Raw genomic sequence first — 21,944 nt, 5'->3', positions numbered from 1 at the left:
ACAGGGCCGCAATGGTATTAAACCCTTATGAGAGCCCCCACCCACCCACATTGACACATGATTATCCAGCCAGCACAGATGACAGATGAAGCATGTTTTACAATAAGTGTTTTACAAAACACTGCAAGAACACACTGTAGACATATAAAAAGAGATACCGGTAGCTTTCAATCAAACCCAAACAAGTAAAAGTAGTTCATGACAGGCATTCTTGTCTATCACTTACCATCAGTGCTGGACGAGGGCATACTGGAATTAGTTCTATTCTGTAAGACATTGAGAAAAAAAAGATATGATGCCATTACAATAGGGATTATGTAAATTATAAGCAGAAACAAGATTAAATGTGAAGTTACATCATTCAAGAGTTACAGGAAAATGGAAGAAAATCCATTAAGATGAACTTTAAAAGAATGGGGGATTTTCCTTGGTCATGTCTTAGCTTTCCTATTCTTTGCTGAATTTTTTGTTTGAGAATGCAGTCTTCGGTTTGGGTTCCCAGTTCCTACTTCCTATAACAGGCAATCTAACCTCCTCCTTTAGCTTTCTCAGTGGCCGGCACATATATGTGGTCGCTTTGCACATGAGATGAAGTAAGGTCTACTGATGACTAATGACGGACGATTATGCAAATAAAAATGTGTGTGTGTGTGCATATGGTGTGCAAGTGTGTGTGTGTGTACACATGTGTGTGTATGTGTGAATGTGTCTATGTTTGTTTGTTCATTTATCCATGACATGTTAATTTTAAAATGTATGGTGAGAGTTTAAAGTTCACAAAATGGGGAAGTTATGCAGACTGCTGAAATGAGGGAATTTGAGAAGTTTCCAGCAGACCTCAGACTGCTTGTCATCACTTTTGCTATAAAATTTCATTAGGATGGGAACCCCGAACCATGGCTACGTTCCTGTTCCCTCTCTGATTTACTTACTGCCACAGATCAGAACCTCCGCCTTGAGACTTACCGCTTTTGGGCCTGCTGTGGGGTCTTTGACATAGTGTGGCGTCTGGGTGCGGTTTGAAGAGTCGTCACTACCCAGGGCCTTGCCCACAGATTCTTGGTCCTTCTTGGATCCCACACACCCCATGCTTTGACCTGGAGGAGGGCAGGCAGAGAAGCAGTGAGCAGCCTCCTGAGAAAGCAACATATACTTTTGGGCTTGTTGCCTTTGCATTCAGACTAGACAGTGAAGTGTGACAGGAAGTGATTGGGAGAGATAGAATGGGATCGGGAAAATGGCCATGGGTCAGATTTGAACATGGGTCCCCATGGCCACATGAGCCCAAATGTGGTTAGGAAGCTGCAGCCTATTGTGTGTTAGTGAAACTATAATCTAGATTCATTACACATATAAAGTGAAATAGGTCAAGCCTGTTTTATTTTGTTTTAATCTTGATTATGGTTTCTTGATTATGGTTCTAATCTTGATTACGGTTTACAGCTCATGGAAATCAAAAATCCAGAATCTTAAAATATTAGAATAAAGAACTTATGATACAGAAATGTCGACCTGAGATGAGCCTTAATCAGCTAAATCAAAACACCGGCAATGGTATCCTGAGACTTTATCCTCTCAGTCTGTGCAGGGCAATGGATTTCTCCATGATATTCTATCGTTTTGAGATGCACCTATATAGTGGTTTTGGTTGTACTAGATTCATTTTAATCCAGAATATGTCATCACAAAACAAATTCACTTTTAACATAATTCAGCAAGTACACAACCAGTGTCACAGCAATATCAGCAAACAGCATCATGTGTTGACCATAAATTATATCATGGCCTGTGACAGTGCTGGAGTGTGGTTCAATGAGTGTCAATGTAGGGGCCACTTAACCTAATTCAGCAAGTACACAACCAGTGTTGGAACAACATCACTAAACAGCATTATTTGCTGATTTGTACCATGAATGATATCATGGCCTGTGAGGCTATGATAGTGCTGGAGTGTAGTATCAATGCAGGGGCTGCTATTCTGCTGCTGAAACTGCAGACGACTGAGAACGAGAAGCCTTTCTGTGGTAAAGAGCACGACAGAACCCTGTGAACTCCTACGAAGCAGAGTGGTGACCGCTCTCAGCTGTAAAGAGATCTCACATCAGCCCTCACAAGCACGAGCTGCCGTATAGGTCAACCTATGATAGCCAACGTAGCTTTGTTAGTCAAGCTGTAGAGAGACCCCAGTAAAGAGAACTGATAAAGCAGCACAAATAACTGTATATGTGCTTGTTTGCTTAGGTATTTGTGTGTCAAAGTGAGTTCATGCATGCGTGGATGTGTGCTTTGTGATCATACAAGCGTGTGTGTGTGTGTGTGTGTGTGTTTATTTGTGTGTGTTTTATTATGTTATGGGGGAGGGGGATTACTTCTTCACCCCAGCACTCAGGCAGACAGTGAAGCTGAGCGTGAGACCTCCTCCACACTCACGCTGTGTGGTGGTGCTTTGAACAGAGCCAAAGAAGAGCATGAGGAAGTGACCAAGTGGAAACTGTGGTGAAAGTCTGCCGAGGTCAGTGCTAAGAACGGATTCAAATCAGCTGTCTGGGTAACAGAGGCAAAAGGCAAAGTGTTGAGTCTGTTTTTCTGTAGCTCGGCACCAGTGTCACAGATCTTATTATATTTGTGCGCACATGCACATTTGAAGGTACATCATGAGCTGGAGTGTAAGACGGAGAGAGACAGAGAGAGAGAGAAAGAGAGAGACAGAGTGGTTGACAATGTTTTTTGTGTGTGTGTGCTATGCATGATCTGAATTAGGGAAGCACTAATGCCAGGTGCAGACATCTTGGTTTTGATGTTACTGTTCTGCACCCTCTGGGGTACAGTACATGCCAATTGCTACTGTAGGATCCAACTGACAATTAGACAGACAAACACAAGCAAATATCCAGTGTCAAGTGACATTTTTATCTGCAGACAACTTAATATGGCCTCAACCCTGAAGGAGGGATGTAGAGGAACGAGGATAGCTCAATGTGAAAATACAATAATGAATAATAGCATCAAAGCTATAGTATCTCTAAAGAACATTTCTAAATGGAACATAACCGTGACAAAGCAACCTAGTTCCTCATTTGGCTCCAGACCTGTTGGTTCCTCTTTTTATTGCAAACAGGATCACTCTCTGGCCTGATATCACAGATACTGCAAAAGGTGTACTGTACATATACACAAGGCTACCTCTAATGTAATAAGACAAAAAGTCAATGGAATGAATGTAAATTGTACATTGCAGTAAGTTACAGTAAGTATGTGCTTCGCCTTTGACACACTGAATAACAACATATTGCCTACGCTGCAAAAAATGAAATTTAACCAAGTGTTATTAATCTTATATTAAGAACAAAACATCTATTTGGTATTGTTTTTAGTATGAAAATACTTACCTAGTGCTCTCTCGAAAGATCATTTTGACTTAATTTAAGAAGACATTGACTTATGTTATAGTCTTATCAAGACAAATTTACTCAACGCACTGGCAGACAAATTTGCTTGTTTTTAGGACAAATTTGCTTAACGCACTGGCAGACAAATTTGCTTGTTTTCAGGATGAGATGTCCTTAAAATAAGTCAAACTTTTTATCTTGATACAAGATTAATAACACTTTGTTAGATTTTATTAGATAAGCAGTTTTTGCAGTGTACTTAAGAAACAAATTCACCAAAAGCCAACAGAGAGTGAGCTGCTTTTACACAGACTGGCTAAATGGTGCTGTGGTTCAGCTAGCTGTTGACCTAAGGTTAGTGAGGGCAGATGGTGTTTTGTGAGTGCAAACACTGCTTCCTGTATTCCCTTTCATTTGTGGATAGTTACAATGCAGTTCATTATGGCTACTTGAGCACATCTCATCCTATAAGCATAAGCAAAAGATGCAGGGTATCATAATTATAATAACTAATCTGAAGTTGCTTTCAGGTCAGCAAATTTTATACATACATCATCCTATCAATGTTGAATATAGCATGGAAAAGAACACAAAAGAGGTGTTGCTGCATTTTGCACCTTCACAGCAAGTATTTTGATTGTTTTTACAAAGTTTTCAGTGATCGCTGATCTAAAGTCAGCACTGCTCAATCACAAACTTTTGTCATGCTACTAAAACTTAATCACCTCCGGACCACCTGTCATATAAGTTTCAGATACTGAATGTTCACACTGACAACTAAGGAAGACCTCAGCACAGGAGTACTGCAGTCAGTTGGCAGATATTCTTTATATAAAAGTATTTTCTTTATATTGATAGGACAGTGGAGAGAGACAGGAAGCAAGATGGGGTGGGATAGGGGAACATGACTGCAGGCCGGAATCAAACTTGGGTCTCCATGGGCACTGAGACCCAAATGTGGTATGGTGTTGCCGCTTGCGCCACTGCTCCATCAGATATTCTCTTTTTAATGTGTGTACCATATGACAATACTTTTACAGTACTATACTGAACTATACGTATATACTATACTGTACTATAAGTACTTACTCAGTGCAGATAAATATATATTCATCTTTGATGAATATATATTTAGTACATCATCCATAGCCTGATGTACTTTGTCATGTGACAAACCTATATCTTTTCTAGAGTATCCATCTTGACTGGCATCATCACACACCCACACTCACACACAACGAATGTGTTGACAACTTGTGATGTTTTTTAACACATCTTTACAACACAGTTTGTGTATTTTTTTTTTCTAACACATTCGTTTTAAGAGTACACTTTTGTCAGCCAAGCCCTAAGGCATGCAGCGTAGCCACTATAGCCTACTTTGCATGCTTGTTAATCATCATCCCTCTCATTATAGCAGACAAGCATCTGGGAAGTTAAGAGGTGTATAGAAATAGGGAATACTAATGAGGACATGGTTATTGCTGCTAGCCTCTCTTTGACGGTCCACATCTTACACACACAGTTCTTGCCGGCACAATAGGACACGAGTCACCTCTTACAGTTTCAGGGAATCCCTTCCCAACGACATGAACTCACAGGGACGACCTTTCAATGAACAATTATGGAAAATAAGGTAGATATGTGGTGGTAAAATGGTAGCCTACTGAACCAAACCACAGTGAGGTTGTAGCCTATTATTGACCAATTTTAATGTCAGTCAATGAAATTCGTTAAAAATTAATCGTAAGGACAGCTATCCACAATGTTTAATAGGCTATATCTAAAATAACTAAATCATTATTGACCTTTTATGGGTAAAATATAAAACGGCAAACCTATTATAAGAAAGAGAGAAAGAAACAAGAAAAAGAAAGAAAAAAACAAAAATACGGAACAGGAGATCATGCAGATCAAAGAGATGTAGGCAACGTGTGAAGATGCAAAAAATGTATATAATTTCTCTCACCTTACAGCTGTCTCCGATTTAGAGGGTACGGATACTAAAAGGGTTTTGTAGATATGCTTTTAGTTTGTCCCGAGGATCCGTTAGGTCGGCTCCATACTGTCACTTTGATTCGTGGTGAGTGGACTGAGCAAACTGCCAAGTGCTTCACATGCAGAGTGTAGTAGGAAATCAATGGTTACATCGCGAGCGCAATGATCTTGACCGAGCAGTCGCTCGTAGTAAGAGGAACTAGCTACAGTTTCCGCTATCCAGGCGCCGGAGGCTATTCAGTGATGGATGGATAGGCGAGTATCCTGGCTGGAGATTTTTTTTTAAGATGTCAAATTCCATGTATCGACCTCAACTCTTAAATTCTAACAAATTAATGGCATGAGTTTAGACTGCCATTAGCCAAAATAAAGGACCTTATCAGACCTCGTCAAGTTGCAAGTAGATGCTGGGTGTTCGCTTGCGACATGTGTCTACGGAGGGGAAGTAGCCTAAGCGCATGTAGGTAGGCCCGTGGAGTCTGAGTTGTGCATATAGCCTATGATATGTACGATATGTGTGTGTGTGTGTATTCCTTCTCCATCAACTCTGTGTATGTATGTGCACAGAAGGTCTGTTCAGGGTCAAGTCCACTAATCCCTTAGTCAGTATTGGGATTAAACACTTCTTCAAAATAGCGATTTTAGGAGACAGTGATGGTGAATAAATGGACAGATTATTGTGCAAAGAACAGCAAGAAGAGAGGAGGAATAAAACCCAAGGGTCTTAAAGACACAGAGAATAAGAGGCTTACATGTGACAAAAAAATTCTCCACTTGGAATTAACAGTATTTTACCAGTGACCAGTGATGCTGTTTTCTAATGTCCCGTTGGAGCTGTGGTGACTTTTAAACTTAGAATCAGGGTTGGGTAGTAACTGATTATAAGTAATCTGGATACTATACTATAATCTATAACTATAATCAGACCAGATTACAAAAACAAAATGTGTTATCAGATTATGGTTAGGCCTATATGTTGTCAAATATTACTTGATTACATTTAGATTATGTCTCTCAATACATAACATAGCTTTACATCATAGTTAATATACTGTTCATAAACCTATCAAGTAGGCCATTTTACACCCCCAACAGACTCTCGCAAACACAGAGTCAAGGGCCTTTTCTACACTTTTCTCCCTATCAATTTGTCTGAAACAGACAAGGGTAATGCTCCTACCCGTGAGAATAACATGACATAATGCAATAGAGGATGCTCTATGTGTGCATTGGCAATGTCAGACATGTTATTCTCTGTACGTAGTCTGGCTTTCACCAGACCAACCTCAATCTTTTAAGATTTAACATTGGTCTGGGGAGTCCGCTATGTATTTTTCTACTGCACAAGAGGCGTGATTAATGGGCATAGTTCAAATGACTGTACGCAATAGAGATTGCTAAAACACATGACCAATATTATGGGTACGTTTGGCCGTTTACATTGGTTTACATGGGCATGGATTGCCGCAGATCCCCAAAATGCTTTGCGTTAACCAATGGGAAAATGGCATGATGACGACACATTCTCAATCTCTATTGAATATTCACCAATCTGACCAACAAACCGGGTGACGTTTGCAGAGTGACGTGAAAACTCCAGGCTCTCCCGCTATCGTCATCGTTTTAAACCTGCCAATAGCGCACCAGATGGATAAGCCAGCTTGTGATTGGTCCCGGCAAAATTGTAACGGAAGCAGCAGAAAAAGATGCACAGGTTTCCAGCCTGAGCTGCAGGGCGAAAAATAAATCTCCGGCAGATCAGGCTGGGTTCACCCAGCCTACTTTACGTATTTTTAAGTCAGTGTAGCATCTAAATAATCTTGACGCCATTATAGGTGGTAGGTAAAGAAATTACATTGCGTTGCTTTAAAGTGAAAAAGAAAAGGAATATTGGTGGAACAATTTTTTGGCAGTGCCTTTTTTTATGTATTTCATTTTTGAGTATTTTATTTTTAAGTAATCCAAAAGTAATCCAAAAGTATTCAGATTATGTTACATTACCAAATGGATTAAGTTACTAATTACAAAAACTGGCGTGTCTGTACTCAGTAATGGATTACATTTCAAAGTAATCTGACCCAACACTGCTTAGAATTAAACGTGAATATACACCGTGGTTTTGTCCCTGTTCAAAGCATTCAGGTGAATGCAAAACACTGACACTACTGAACAAGGCCATATGAAAATTAGTAAGGGAGGAGAATATTTGGATGATGGACGTGATCACACGGATAATACTTAGCAATTACCTCAAGACTTTAACCATTTACAACTGCACTTGTGATGATGTTAATAATGCGGAGCAGAGGAAAAACTCATGGATACCAGCTGGAGGGTTGATTTATACAAAGATTAACTTACATGTCATATACATGTCCTCTCTTGCGCAACACTGCATGCTGTGAATTATATTAAAATATTGATCTTTTGTATGTGTTGTGATTACTTTAGTGTAGTCTGCATTGCAGTGTGTCTTTTGAATTAGAATTTGCTTGAGAAAATATGTCCTTATCTAGCTGTCTCCATACTGTGACAGGTCTTGCACATGCTGTTTTGAGATTGGACTTGAATCACATAAAAGCATAATGATCACATTTGTGGGGTTAGAAATAGCCACTGAACAAACAGTGGGCCTGTCTTAAACAAAAAAAAAAACTGCCTTCTAAAATAGCGTTTGGTGGTAGCAAGGCATCAAGGCATCTCTGAATCAAATATTGGTATACAATTCTGCCTTTAATATACCTTCGTTGTGACAAATTTTGAAGGCAGGAAGGCTTCATGCTGCCTTTAGTGTCAGCTGTCAGTATCTTGATAACGGTGCCCAAACAATAAATAAACAGAAGAGAGTGTTCAGTGTTGCTAACTTGCTAGGCTGTCCGAAACTAAGTTTATAGCTGGTGCCTTGATGACTTGTTAGACAGTTGAAGGCAGTGAGGCAGCTGGCAGCCGCCTTCCGTTTCAGACAGACCTAGTGTGTTGTTGTAATAGAGCCCTGCATGTCCCCTTCCCCATGCCTGTGCAAGCGAGTGTGGGCTTTCTGATTAGTGCCCACGTCACGTCACAGGAAGACAGGAAGAGGTTTCCACACGGCTGTGTCTTTTGCATAACATCACACCATCCTAGACATTCAGGTGACAGGAGAAACAAATGAGTAGAAATCTCCTTTATTTTAGCAACACTTCACATCCTGTTTTTAGGGGATGACTCCCAGTAGTTTCACGAGGGGACAGGAAGTCTGTGTTGAAGCAGCGGTATCTCACAAAGGAAGCCAGCGCAGTCATGGTGGGGTTGGCACTGGCTGAGCGAGGCTCTCGCACAGGCTCTTCCCCTTTCACATTTGTGTCACAGTGCCACCCACACACTGACACCCTTTCTAAAAAAAAAAAAAAAAACAGCCCATATACTGTGTTAATGGAAAATTCACTATTGCAAAATGTGTGATTCTGTCACACAACTAAAAAGAGGAAGATCATATCCCTTCCTCCCTTTATTCTACCACTCTTTCTCTCTCTCTCTCTCTCCAACCACACTTTTCAGATGGGTAAAAAATAGCTGATAAACGGAAAGTACAGTAAGCCTTGCCAGGCAGAATACAAGATGTGAAACTGTTTGCTGCGCAGAAAATTAACCCCATGTACAATAAAGGGGGCAATAGAAAAAGAAAATAAACAGAAATAATAAACAGAAACAGATACATGTTGTGTGTTAGAATGAAAGGGAAAATGTTTAGAAAATGGCAACCCTTGCCACAAAAAAGAGAAAGAAAGCAGTCCCAGAGAGCTAAAAAGAAAATATGAGGCGGAAGCTACACTCATGTGTTGCATTGTTAGTGCCTCATAGCCTCCAGGATGAGGAAGGACAATGACCATTACTTCCTGTTTGGTCCGGCGATGACAAAAAGCTACAAGGTACCAGGAAACCTGTGCTATAGATCATTTGTGTATACTGAAGGCCATGCAGAGCTTTAGCTGAGTTTGAAAAGTCAACTACAGTAATATACAAAAAAGTAGCTTGGCTTACATTCCTAACAGCTTATGATATTTGATCAAAAAGTAATCTGACAGATATAGTATTGAAGTTTACACTTTATTGTCCACTTATATTGTATATTTTATTATCAAAGTTTTTATGTGAGTGACTGATATGACCAGTCAGAATAATTCCCATGGGCTCAAAACCCTCAGTAGGCAAGTTTCCATTAACCCTGAAACATGCAATTCTAAATTGCGAAATGAAAAACGAGTAATGGAAATTCATATCTATATATATATATATATATATATATATATATATACCAGCATGCAGTATATATATTTTTATTTTTTTTTTTTTTTTTTTTTTAACTCACAAATATCGCAAAAAAAGTTATACACTTGTCTGATGTGGTTTTTCAGACCTAACAGAATTATATTGGCTTGAGGTGAGGCATCAAATGCCTACTCCAAGCAATAACAAAATGCATAAATGCAGAATTTATAATTATAATTGTGGACAATCTCCACCCAAAATTGTCATCCATTGTCTCTCTACAAAGTATAATTGATTTATTTTCCTCCTTTCACATTCTGTACACCCTCAATGTCTAACTACCATGGCTTTTGGTGGCTGCAATTGAAGTCAAACTGCCGAAACGTATCAGATTTTAGTAGATCTGTTGTTCCATTTATCTGGAATGACTATCATAACAAGATAAAAACCCATATTTAAAACTGACCATTCGCCATTGTGTTTTTCCGACTTGTTGAAAATCTGTTAAGTTTTGCTCAAAGCTGTAATGGAAGCCTGGCTAGTGCTTCTGTCCTCATCCAGCCACTGCATGCTGGTAGTGAGTGGTCATCCCTGCTCCTCTGGTCTTTTCTCCTTAGGCCGTCCGCCCATCCTTGCCCGCTTCTCCATAATAAGTCCAGGTGGCTGCAGAGCTGCACAGAAGATATCAGACAGAACCATATGATCCAACAACCATGTTGCCATCTGATATAGAGTACAGACAAAATAAAGACTAACACATTTAAATTTAATGTTTCGTGTAGGCTTGTGGGGACTTGATATCACTTGTGAATGAATGAATGCTTTTGTAGGTAGGTATCAGTCATTGAGAAGTGATCTGTATAACAAAAAGAGACAACATTTCATACTAGAATATATCATTAGTCTCACTTTCTTGCTCCAGTCTCAGTCGTTTCCTCTGGTTGCTTTGTTCTTCCTTTTCCACCTCATCTTCCCACTCCTCTTTCTCCTTCTCCTGCCTCGTCACCCAGCCGTCACTGGGGTTCTGTGCACAGAGACTTCTTTTCATGTTCTCCAAGACCACCACTGTTCCCCCCAAGGGTAAGAGGGAGAGACAGGTAAGAACACATTGTGTGTGTGTGTGTGTGTGTGTGTGTGTGTGAGAGAGAGAGAGAGAGAGAGAGAGAGAGAGAGAGAGAGGGAGCGAGAGATACAGTCATCATGCAAAATGAGAAATGAAAAAGTAATCACTCTCCTATCAACCATGTATACCGGTACTTGTGGCTGCACAAGCTAATTCTAGACAAAGAGACTGTATGTTTCTGGGCATCCAAAGGACATCTTGGTCAAGAAGGTCTACTAAATGTAATGTAATGTAATGTAATGTAACATCTTACCTGGCTGGAGAGATAGTGTGAATGCAGACACTTTCGGTTTCTCTTTGCCCGTACAAAGGTCCACAATTTCGTCTGTCTTGCTATTCTCTGCGGCCAGGACATCCTCATCAGTAGCGTCCTGTATAGGTGAGACACAATTCTGCGGACCAATAACAAATGGTAGCAATGTTTGTATACTGTGGTTTAAGTTGTTGCTAGCAAAGTTAGCATTTCTTGCTAACTTCCCCAAGACCGCCAGAGGCCACACCAGACCACGCCAGATTGCAATCTTCTCCTTGTCTTTCCAATTAACACCATTGTGGCACCAACATTATTATGAGGAATGTTTCAGGTTATATCTGATGAACACAAGAACTTTTATCATACAAAAAAGTGTCTAAAAGTGACATAAATGTGATATAAAATGTACAGTTGTCGTATACAACACTTGCATGACAAATCTTTTTAAATGGCAAAACACATTGTTTTCCATGTTTCCCTTTACTGAAATAGGATAACAAGAGCCAAAGTAACTGGATAGTCACATGGAATGATAAAAATGTATGTTGCTTGCTTTATCATAAAGCTAACTGTTGATTGTTTAATTCATGTCAGGTGAATAACCCAAAACAGTTCCAAAAAAAGTTGCAGAGCTAGTTTTGGCCTTTGAACATGCAAATCACCACTCAAATGTTCCTGTCCCCCAACCCTGCCACTGCTGAGACAGATAATAGGAAAGACAGCCAGTGTATACCTCCAGTATACCCAAGTCTTCCTCCAAAGTAATGGATCTATGAGTACGTTTACATGGACATTAATATTCTGATATTAACCCGATTAAGACAATATTCCAAATGAGAATTCTGATCTTTGTCACATTTTTAAGGTGCATTGTATGCATGCATACACCTTAATCATATTCTAACATCCTATAATTTTCTGTAGACACTTTCAACTGTCTAGTAATGAGCTATGGTGTGTTACATGAGTATGAATAGAATATTCTATCAAAAACTTATGTAAACACCATAATCGCAATATTTTCTTATACTGAAGAAGATCAATACTCGGATCATTGCTGTGCATGTAAACATAAGCTGCTTTCAGACCTACAGTACGTGTAAGTCTGCATGTTCTGCGGACCACCGTTTGAAAAAAATGGTGGAAAAGCAGTATGAGCATATACTGTGGAGGACTTGTCTGAAAGCAGCTAAAGTCAATGTATTTTAACTCTCCCTTGCACAGGGACGTAGCACAAGATCCTGGGGCCATATGCATAGGCAGTCCTGATGGGCCCCCATAATAAATATAATAAAATATATTCCAGACTTTTCAAGGGCCCTCCCTCCCCTTGGGGCCCTAGTAATAAGTACTGGTTTTACCCCCAGTCCGTCGCCCCGCCCTTGCAAATGATGCCTTTGCATTCCTCACCTGCAAATTAAACTCTCCCAGTCTCTGCTCACTCTGAGAGCCAGGCGACTCCAACGAGGATGACGACGGTGTAGGTGGTGATGATGAGGAGGACGAGGAGCTGGGGGAGTCTGCTGGGGGAGTCGCCTTGACCGGAGCCTCCCATGGACTCTTGACTGCTTTGGCACGGCCAGACTCTGACAGGTCTAAAGGGGTTTCGTTGTCCACGATGTCATCTGGCACACCATCCACACCCTCACCTGGCTCACCTGGCACACCCACTGCATCAGCAGTCTTCCAGCTCTGGCTGGTCTCTGAAGCTGAGGCTGGCCTAGACCTAGCTGTCTCTTCCATATTTGTGACACCCTCGTCGTGTTCCGACAGGCTCCTGGGGGCATCTTCGTTGCCTTTCATTGCAGGGTTGAGGTTAGCCCAGAATCTCTGTGCACTGAGGACCCTCTCCTGGGTGCTTTGGTGGGACGTGCTGTGGATCATGGCCGGCAACTGCAGCATTTTGGGGTTGTGGTGGATCACCGTGCCTCCCTCAGCCATGACGGACATGGTCACCCAGTCGGGGTTGTCCGGCAGCTGCCAGGGTTGGGGGAACTTGTGGGTTTTGATGGGTTGTGGTCGGTAGGGAATCGGGGCGTGGACCTTTGAGGATCCCCATTTTTCCGCTGGTGTGGTGGGTGTGGAGTTAAAAGGGTTGTTCTTCAGCAAAAGCATTGAGGCTGTGTACAAACTTTCTGATGCATCCGTGCTTCTGGCTCTGAGGAAAAAAGGGTTGCAAGGAAGTTCAAGCTGAGGGACAGCACAAGTATACACACCATCATTTTGAAACCCTTTTTGTGAAATGTATGCATTTAAACACACACTTTGAACATTCACACTTGGTTATGATAGTCATAGCACAGTGCTAGTAATGGTAAACAAGGCCCAGTGTATATTTCCTAGGGTGATCAGATGTCTTCTTTTTCCAGGACATGTCCTCTTTTTGAGACCTAAAAATCGTCCAGGATTTTGTTCTTCTAGAGCTTCAAAAGTGTGTACACCCAATTTGCATTGCGTTTCTCTCTGTCGTTCATAAATTAGTTTAAAATAGCCTTTTGTAGCAGTGTTTTCTCTTGTGCCCTCTTTTTTCACAAACCAAAACGAGGACACAATCTGGTCACCCTATATGTCCTGTATACAAAATAACCAGAGGTGGACATCCCTAGCCTGACGAGCCAGACCCACATTAAAATGTAGGGTCTGGGCACTCACCGTTCGCAGTGCTCAGTCTGAGGGGCGGGATAATCAGTTGTCTTTCAAATTCCCTCTGCACGCAATAGGACAGCGAGTCCCATGCGTTTCCCACACTGTTCGCCAACAGCAACATTTATCTTATTTGTTTTCAAGTAGCAGGGAATTCAAGCCAAACCGTTGCAACTCTGCCATCAATCATTATGTTAAGCCCACCTAACGACTCTATACACGATTTCATTGGCCTGATTGAGTTTCGATTTCTGGAGCTCACAAGCCAACGGAGAGTTGCTAGACTAGCCCTGGGCGCGTCTAGATTTCTAGGCTAAGACATCCCGGGTCCAGAAAGTAAAAGTGCGGCCATAGCTGCTGGGTAACATTCTGGGTTACTAGCTATTGCATGCTAGTCCAGCTCCTTAAACATTACACTACCACCACCCCAGCACAGGCAATATCACTAACTATCTAATCTACCTGGCTGCTAATTAGGATGAGCTGGTTTACTAAATGGTTGGATCAAATATTTGGGAGGACTTACTTTCTGAACCCGGGATGTCCGCCTCTGAAAATAACACCTGCTCTTTGTGACGTAGTAGTAGAATAGACTACCTTCTCTGTGGAGCTGGGGGTTTCCGGCCGATGTTCTGCACCGTCCTCCAGGCCTCGGTGAGAGGTGACGGCTGGGAGAGAGGAGGGGTGTTGTACTGACTCAGCTCCTGTTGTGATAAGCACAGTCATCCATCATCCTCAGAGAGAATTTACTGAGAGCCAATTCCTTTTCATGCGTAAAACAACCCAGCGTGAAAGCTTATATAGGTTTTGATATAATACCTCTGAGGGAGAGTGGTGACAGTAGCCATGTGAGATGTATGTTTTTGTTAATTATATGGAACTGCTTAATTTAAAAAGCTGACCTCTGATGACGTTGGTAATTTTATGATATAGGCCTACACAATATCATCTTTTTGAAATGATCCCTTTCATTGGCTGTGAGGTAACAGAGTAAAAAGGGGATGTTTCCACATAGGAGCCTGTGACATTAGCCCATGAGCTGGTAGGAAGATGGGGCGGTGTTCACAGAACATAAGCCTTGAGAACACCCAGAGAAGTTTAAGCCATAGCACCAAGAGAAGTTGAAGTCATAGTGTGTGTGTGTGTGTGTGTGTGAGTGTGCGTGACACTCACAAAACTCTGTGGCTGGCTCATTCCATCCACAGACTTGCTGTCTGTATGACAAGATTCAAGACAGACCACATACACAATGAGTATATAATTGGATAATGAATGAATTAATCTATGAAAAAATCCTAAAACCAACTGATAACCAACAATTTTAATTTATATTATTTTAAATATTTAGCTATTTATATTTCCATATATATATATATATATATGTGTGTGTGTGTGTGTGTGTGTGTGTGAGGAAATGGTGTCGTTGAGAACTCGGTTCAGAACGTCCACACTACACTTGTGTAAATGGTCATTGCTCATTGCAGTGTTTCTCTGCTGTTAAAACCCTCAGTCATGGAGAGGCCGCTGTGCCCTGCCTCACTCTTTTGGACGGTGCCCCCTGTTGGTGAAGCGATAGACATTTGGGCAGCACTAAGCAGCAGAGACAGTGGAGAGCCTGGTGTTGGTGACCGCTTTACTTCTGGGGATGCTGTCTCAGCCAAGCGCCCATTCTGATTCCTAAAACAACAGTGAACACATTCATAGGAAAGAGAGAAAAAAAACAATTGATCTGTTTGTGATCATGGCCCGTGTCTTTCAAAATAATACAAATAAACCACATAGCTGTACACAGGATTGCACAATTTGTGGGGTAATAGATTCAGATACCCCTGAATCAGATACAGCAGGGGAAATAAGTATTGAACACATCAACATTTTTTTCAGTAAGTATACTTCCAGTGAGGTTATTCACATGAAATTTGCACCAAACATGAGTATTAATCCACACATATAAAAAAGTCCATAGGTAAAGTCCATAAGTACTGAACACACTAAGAAAAAGCAATACACCAAGGCAAGGAACGAGCTGGAATCTGTAACAAGGTAGAGAGTAATTATCCCTCCTATCTGTGCAAATTAATATAAGCTGGGTTAGTACATATCGATGGGCTATAAAAAGGTTTTTCGTCACCACAAAAAAAACATCTCATGATGGATAAAAGCAAAGAGCTCTCCCTTCGCAACCTTATTGTTGCAAAACATATCGATGGAACTGTTACAGATGCATTTCAATATTCCGGTAAGCAGCATTGGGGCCATTATCTGCAAGTGGAGGGAACATCACTGCATCATCAACTGACCATGCACAGGAGCTCCTCACAATATTTCCGACCAGAGAGTCAGAAGGATAGACAGAAGAGTAGCCTAAGAGCCAAGGACCAGTCAGAGAAAATTCCAGAAAGACTTGGAGGCAGCAAGTACAATTGTTACAGAGAAAATCATAGGTAATGCACTCCACCTCCATGGCCTCTATGTACGCTCACCCCGCATGACTCCATTACTGAGGAAAAAACATGTTGAAGCTTGTTTAAAGTTTGCCACGCAACATTTGGACCAGCCTAAGAAATACTGAGTGAATGTAGTCTGCAAAATTTAACTTTTTAGATGGCATACTACACATCATGTTTGGAGGAGAAATGGCACTGTACATCACCCTAAAAATACCACACCAACAGTGAGGTTTGGAGGTGGAGGCATCGCATGGTACTGGCAGACTTCATACAGTTAAAGTAATGAGGAATGGAGCCATTTTTTCAAGGAGAATCTTGCCATCCACAAGGATGATGAGGATGAGATGTGGGTCGACCTTTCAGCAGGACAACAATCCAAAGCATACAGCAAAGGTTTCAAAGAAAGGAAATCAAGGCCCTGGCTTAAATCCATTTGAAGATTGATTTTGAAGATTGAATTGAAGAACTAAAAATCAGGATTTACAAGAGGGACCCCTGGAATATTCAAGATTTAAAGACTATCTGTTTAAAGGATGGGCCAAAATCACACCTGAATACTGCGACTGATTCGTTTCGTCATACAGGAAATGTCTTGAAGCTGTCATTACAAACAAAGGCTTTTCCACAAAGTATTTAAGAAATGCCAGTATGCATGTTCAATACTTTTTTCCTGTGTCATTCCACTTTATTACACTTTATTTATGGACTTTAATGTTTGGATTTTTTTTTTATATGTGTGGATTACCTGAGTTAATAACGTCTGGTGAAAAATTCATACGATTAGCCTCACTGGAAGTATACTTATGGAAAGAAATGTTGACGTGTTCAATGCTTATTATTTCCCCTGCTCTATTTACAGAAACATCTATTGTTTCCCTCACCTATTTACGTCACATATCACCACTAATAAAGTTTCTAATACTGGATCTCAGGGGTGGATACCGTAGGGCCTACAGAGAAAAGTGTTTCTCAAAGTGTGGTCCGGGGACCACTGGTGGTCAGCAAGCTATTTCAAGTGGTCCGCGAGCAGACGTGGTAAAATATAATATAGATGAGTTGTTTGCAATATTGAACCAACTTGTATGCAAATCCAAACAGTTCTACTGCCTATGTATAAGCTACAGCAGTTTAAATCATATGAATCCTCTGACACAATAAGCAAGGTGCAAAGACATTAAGCAAGCTAGGTGGTCCGTGTGGGGTTTTTTTATTGGTTAAGTGGTCCTTGGTCTGAAAAAGTTAGAGAAACACTGCTGTAGGCAACTCCTCAGAAGCTGGAGGGGAGATGGGCTCACCTCAGAGCTGTACGCAGGTTCTTGACCTCCTCATACAGTCTCTTGTTGTCCCTTCTCAGTGTGGCTATCTCCCTCCCTACATGGAGTGGAGGAGAATCAGGGCTGTCAGTTGAATGTCAATCAAAGCTATGCCAGTATGGAGGCATAAATGTGCCAGAAGTTATTGAAGAATATTTATGAATTTCAGAGATTTTGTTTTCTGTCCCTAAATGTGTATATTACATGAACTTCATAATCATATGCTGTGTTCTTTTTTCAATTTCCGTCAAATTGCATTGCAGAAAAAAATGAAGTGATGTTACAATTATTTTTTATTGAAAACATGTACTGTACTGGTAATTCAAATTGTCATTTTGCTTCAACAACTTCTGGCACATTTATACTTCCCTGGCAGTACTTTAGGAACACTGTCTGTGACTGACTAGCAGGCAAGTGACTTGGAGAGTTGACAGTTTTATTTTAAGCAAACTCAGATAATATAGCCTATGTAAATGCTATATATACTCAAAATACTGTATACCGTGTAATAATACGTTTTTCGGACAACTTACTACTCGTAAGACGAGCACATTGGACAAATGGATTGCACCATTAGTTGGTAAGGGCTGCTACCTAAGGTTGAGATGTGCTGGAGGCTCTGGAGCTGAGACTTCTCATATTCCTGCTGCCTTCTGTTGGCCACATCCTGCGTCACAATACAACGGTCACACAGCCCTGCCCGCAACCTAGTATGAAGGTCACACACACACACACACAACAGGACCTCACCTTCACGTTTACAACACCACCCTATTGTTCCATTTACCCTATTTTCTCCCTTTAACAAGTATAGCAGGGCCGGTTCTAGCCTAGTATATTAAGGTGGGCTAGTAGAAATATTGGGGCAACATAGCAAACATGAAACTGTGGTCAAACTGAATCAAAACAACCTTAACAAAAACAGCTGGTTGAGATGTTTTTTTTTTTTAGTTTCATTCATTCAAGAGGTTGACAACAGTCAGGATGATAGAACACTAACTGATTTTGTTTAATTACTAATGGTCTAAAAGATTAGTCTGTATCGGTCCTCTTTCCTCAAATCACCCTGTGACACTGTTATTATAGTTATTATATAGGTATTACAACTACCACTTTTTTAACCACAATAACTGTCAATTTGTATCTATTGTAATGTTCATATATTGTGTGTGTGTGTGTGTGTGTGTGTGTGTGTGTGTGTGTGTGTGTGTGTGTTTGTATTATTGCTATTGAAATGTTGTCACTGTGTGTTTGCATGTTATTTAAAAACCTAGGCTTTGTTTGGGTGGGCAAAACACAATGTTTGTTCTGCCCACCACTGCCCTAGAGTCGGCCCTGAAGTATAGCAGAGGCTTTACACCCAAATCCTCTGCATAACACACACACACACACACACACATACAGAGAGAAAGAGAAAGAGAGAGATACACTTCCCACCTATTCTCAAGTTGTTTGATGTTTTCAGTCAAAGAGCGCTGCTGGTCTCGTAGCTGCTGGTTCCTACCGAGGAGCTCCTCAATTCGTTTTGCATCACTGTACAAGACAATGACAAGTCATTAAGCTTTTCATATGCACAACTCATTTTGTTGGATGAACTAAATCACTAGAGCACAAGAGTGTATATTAGGTAGTGGGCTAGATTTTTTGGAATGAGACCTCATGAGGGCCGTCACTGTCATGGTCATTAGCATTCTTCTGCATATTGTCATATACTGCTATACCCAGGGGTGAAAGTAAGCCGGTACTGGCCGGTACGGAGTACCACTAAAATATTTGGAGAGGGAACGCCGTACCGGAAAGAAAACTATACTGTCTCTGAAAAATATAGCACTTTCAGCATGACAACACAACTGCTAACGTCAAATTACCAGAAGCAACACGTTTCCCCCAAAATATATTTCATATACATCGTTCTGAACTGTGTCTGAATTGTGTCTAAACCTCCCGTGCAGCTGGACAGACAACGAGCAAGCTATAGCGTGCGTACAGTAGCCTACAGTAATTGCGCCAACGTGCACTGGTATCCAAAGTGTTTTAGCAGACGGACGTTTTTCGGAAAGTCTCCCAAATAAAAAAAAACATACACGCTAAAGAAAAATATGTTGATGTTTAAATAGCCTATTCTGGTTTTATGTGTGCAGTGTTTTGCTGGAGAGACAAGAGACAGACAGCGCGTGTACGGCTTAACCAGATCTTGCGCAGCAATAATGAAAGTGTTTTAGCGGACAGAAGTATGTTGCAGTCTCCCAAATAAAAAGGCATGACTCAAAGAAACGTGTTTCATGATATACAGTAGCCTATATAAAAAAAACGATTGGAAGTGGGAGCGAGCAGAGTAACTAGGCTAAATAAATAAATAAAGGTTGAAATTAAGTGTTTGCAATTTATTCATAATCAAAAACAGATGGGTTAAAGGGTGATACTAGAGTGATAAGAAGTCCTAGTGAATGCTTGATAAGTAGACTATAATACAGTAAATAAACAAATAAATAAATAATAAATAATTAGGCTAAGTGAAATTTTCGGCGCAGGCTCTGTGCGCGCATTATGACTCTATATGATAGTACCGCCAAGAAATAAAAACTACTTTCACCCCTGGCTATACCCTACTTCCATGTGAGTTTTTTCTGCCTCTTCCTTCCAGAGGATGGTTTGTAGTGCTAGGTTTAATCAATTTATCATACCATAGATATGTTGCTTATTACACATTGTTAAACATTGTTAAAAAACTGAATGTGAATATCTTTTTCTTTTCTAATTTTCCCTTCCCACCTAAAACATCTGGGGTGCCTTATAAAACTAGGTAGGCCTGATCTGGCCTCCGGGCCTTAAGTTTGACACCCCTAGAGGAACTTTCCCTTTCTTAAACTGTTGTGTATTATTTCACGACATTGGATAATGCACTTACGTGTTCTTTTGATTTGTCAATCCAAGCATTTTTTCCTGCCATCCTATGAAGGCAAACAGAACAGAATAAAACATAGAAAAGACCAGAACTTCACACCTGTCCAATGTTCACTCAGAGTAATTTACACTCTTAAAATGAATGTGTTAGAAACAACACAAACTGTGTTGTCCCTATCTAAACATAGATGTTAAAAACAACACAAGTTGTGTTATTTTCAACACATTTGTTTTAAGATGTTAACATTGCACAGCAACGCAATACAGTAAAGGAAGGAGTATTACAGTGCCTGTAGTTGCACAGTGTCTCCAGCAGGTGGAGCAGTGACATGAGACTACATCTTACCTTTTACCTCCTGCTTATAGACTTCCTTCAGTTTCTGCAGTGCCTCCCCAAAACTCTCCATCGTGCAGCCGTGATAGAGTTTTGATAGAGGAAATGGATAAAACTGACAGGGGGAGAGATAAAAATAAACTTTAAAAAGTAACCAGACTGGTTTTCTCGGGTAAAAACACAACAGATATTTCGTAACATTCCCAACATTTTCTGATATTTGAATCTCAGTATCACTTGAATCTGTACATTTTATACAGAGGTGAAACATATTTGGACATAAAACAGGTTACATTGTTCATGAGTACTTTTTTTATCATTTAATGATTGCTTATGCTCTTATAAGACATACGGTTATCATCCTAAGAGAACACATTACTTTAAATACTTTGTCAGTCTGATTTGTACAACATAGCCAAAACTGCATAGGTACACAGTTAACTCTGGTAAAGGGGCTTGTAGGTTATAACAGCTCCTGTCTGTGTTTATGAAATAACCAACTGATTCCCTCCCAAGCCATGCCTTGGGCACAAGTTGTCTCTACCTCCTCACCACACTGTTATATTGGCATGTCGGGATACGCTTCAAATAGTGCATTAATGGGTGCAAGAGAGAACCTGTTTGACAATGTGAAGTCATACATTTTCATCAGGCCTCCTTGCTCTTGGACATGGACAAAAACACACATGCAAGCGTTTAGTCAAAGGTTCTTCACAGTCAACACTGCTATGTTATGCTTATGCCTGAAATGAAACATTCTCTATGTTTAAAAGAACACAGACACTGACTGTACTTTTTTAATCTGAATGCTCCTGAAGAATTGAAGTTAGCCTGTTATAATTGAAACGAGCTGATCATATTTCACTGTAATTTGATTAGACATTTCTGACTCTTTCGTGTTCTTTCAGAAGAGAACAGTTTGATTGCATTTGAAGGTGCTTTGATTGGTTACGATTTGAAATCAATGAGAAAAAGCAGCCTATTGAAACAGAGGTGATTGTGTAATTCTTCAGAGATAGGAAATGAGCACATGATACAAAACAACAATGGATACATAACACAAAACAAATTGCAGCAAACATAGTCGCAGATCTATGACAGTTCAAAGGACATTTGGACAGTAACCACAGTAAAGTTAGTTTAAAGGGATACCAGGAAAGCCTGATGCTTTTTCCTCTATGAAGCTCCCCCTACCGTCTGTACGTGTCGATACATGTGCGAGCCCTCGCTCGGTCTGAAGCTCTTTTCCTTTTCTTTGCATCTTCCGTCAAGGGTTTTCGCTGCTTATT

General features: G+C 40.6%; 2 protein-coding genes across 4 annotated transcripts in view; both read right to left on the bottom strand.

The window, feature by feature from the left end:
- Positions 1-10,177, bottom strand: part of hck (HCK proto-oncogene, Src family tyrosine kinase) — a 26,139-nt gene extending 15,962 nt beyond the window's left edge. Inside the window, exons 1-3 of one of the 2 annotated variants that reach the window (XM_048240259.1) lie at positions 10,102-10,177; positions 967-1,097; positions 227-266 (exon numbers count right to left, since the gene is read on the bottom strand). In XM_048240259.1, coding sequence (XP_048096216.1) covers positions 227-266; positions 967-1,097; positions 10,102-10,111 — 181 coding nt within the window. In that variant the 5' untranslated portion in view covers positions 10,112-10,177. Of the gene's footprint in view, positions 1-226; positions 267-966; positions 1,098-5,358; positions 5,928-10,101 lie in introns of those variants that run through there. The other variant, XM_048240260.1, reaches the window with a different exon arrangement.
- On the bottom strand, positions 10,176-21,944 carry rbbp8l (retinoblastoma binding protein 8-like). 2 transcript variants are annotated; one of them, XM_048240257.1, is made up of 13 exons: positions 21,850-21,944; positions 20,668-20,770; positions 20,326-20,368; positions 18,855-18,950; positions 18,012-18,124; positions 17,400-17,475; positions 15,159-15,331; positions 14,828-14,868; positions 14,252-14,358; positions 12,422-13,169; positions 11,012-11,129; positions 10,545-10,700; positions 10,176-10,306 (listed from the first exon to the last, which is right to left on the bottom strand). In XM_048240257.1, exons 1-13 carry the CDS (start codon positions 21,868-21,870, stop codon positions 10,221-10,223), a joined length of 1,881 nt encoding a protein of 626 aa, XP_048096214.1. In that variant the 5' UTR covers positions 21,871-21,944; the 3' UTR covers positions 10,176-10,220. The 2 variants fall into 2 exon arrangements, with proteins under 2 accessions (XP_048096214.1, XP_048096215.1); XM_048240258.1 differs by having other exon boundaries at positions 11,012-11,150; positions 15,195-15,331.

This window comes from Alosa alosa, chromosome 4 (assembly GCF_017589495.1).
Source record: "Alosa alosa isolate M-15738 ecotype Scorff River chromosome 4, AALO_Geno_1.1, whole genome shotgun sequence".
Classification (NCBI taxonomy): Eukaryota; Metazoa; Chordata; class Actinopteri; order Clupeiformes; family Clupeidae; genus Alosa; species Alosa alosa.
The sequence above is the reverse complement of the archived record's forward strand: the minus strand, read 5'-3'. Positions and strand labels throughout refer to the sequence as shown.

What these genes read in the sequence shown, in the direction of transcription:
- rbbp8l (XM_048240257.1), bottom strand. Translation starts at nt 21,870, where the DNA reads ATGTATCGACACGTACAGACG. An exon ending in TTGACAAATCAAAAGAACAC is followed by an intron (nt 18,951 to 20,325) that starts GTAAGTGCATTA and finishes TGTCTTGTACAG; the next exon opens with TGATGCAAAACGAATTGAGG. An exon ending in AACCTGCGTACAGCTCTGAG is followed by an intron (nt 15,332 to 17,399) that starts GTGAGCCCATCT and finishes CTGTTGTTTTAG; the next exon opens with GAATCAGAATGGGCGCTTGG.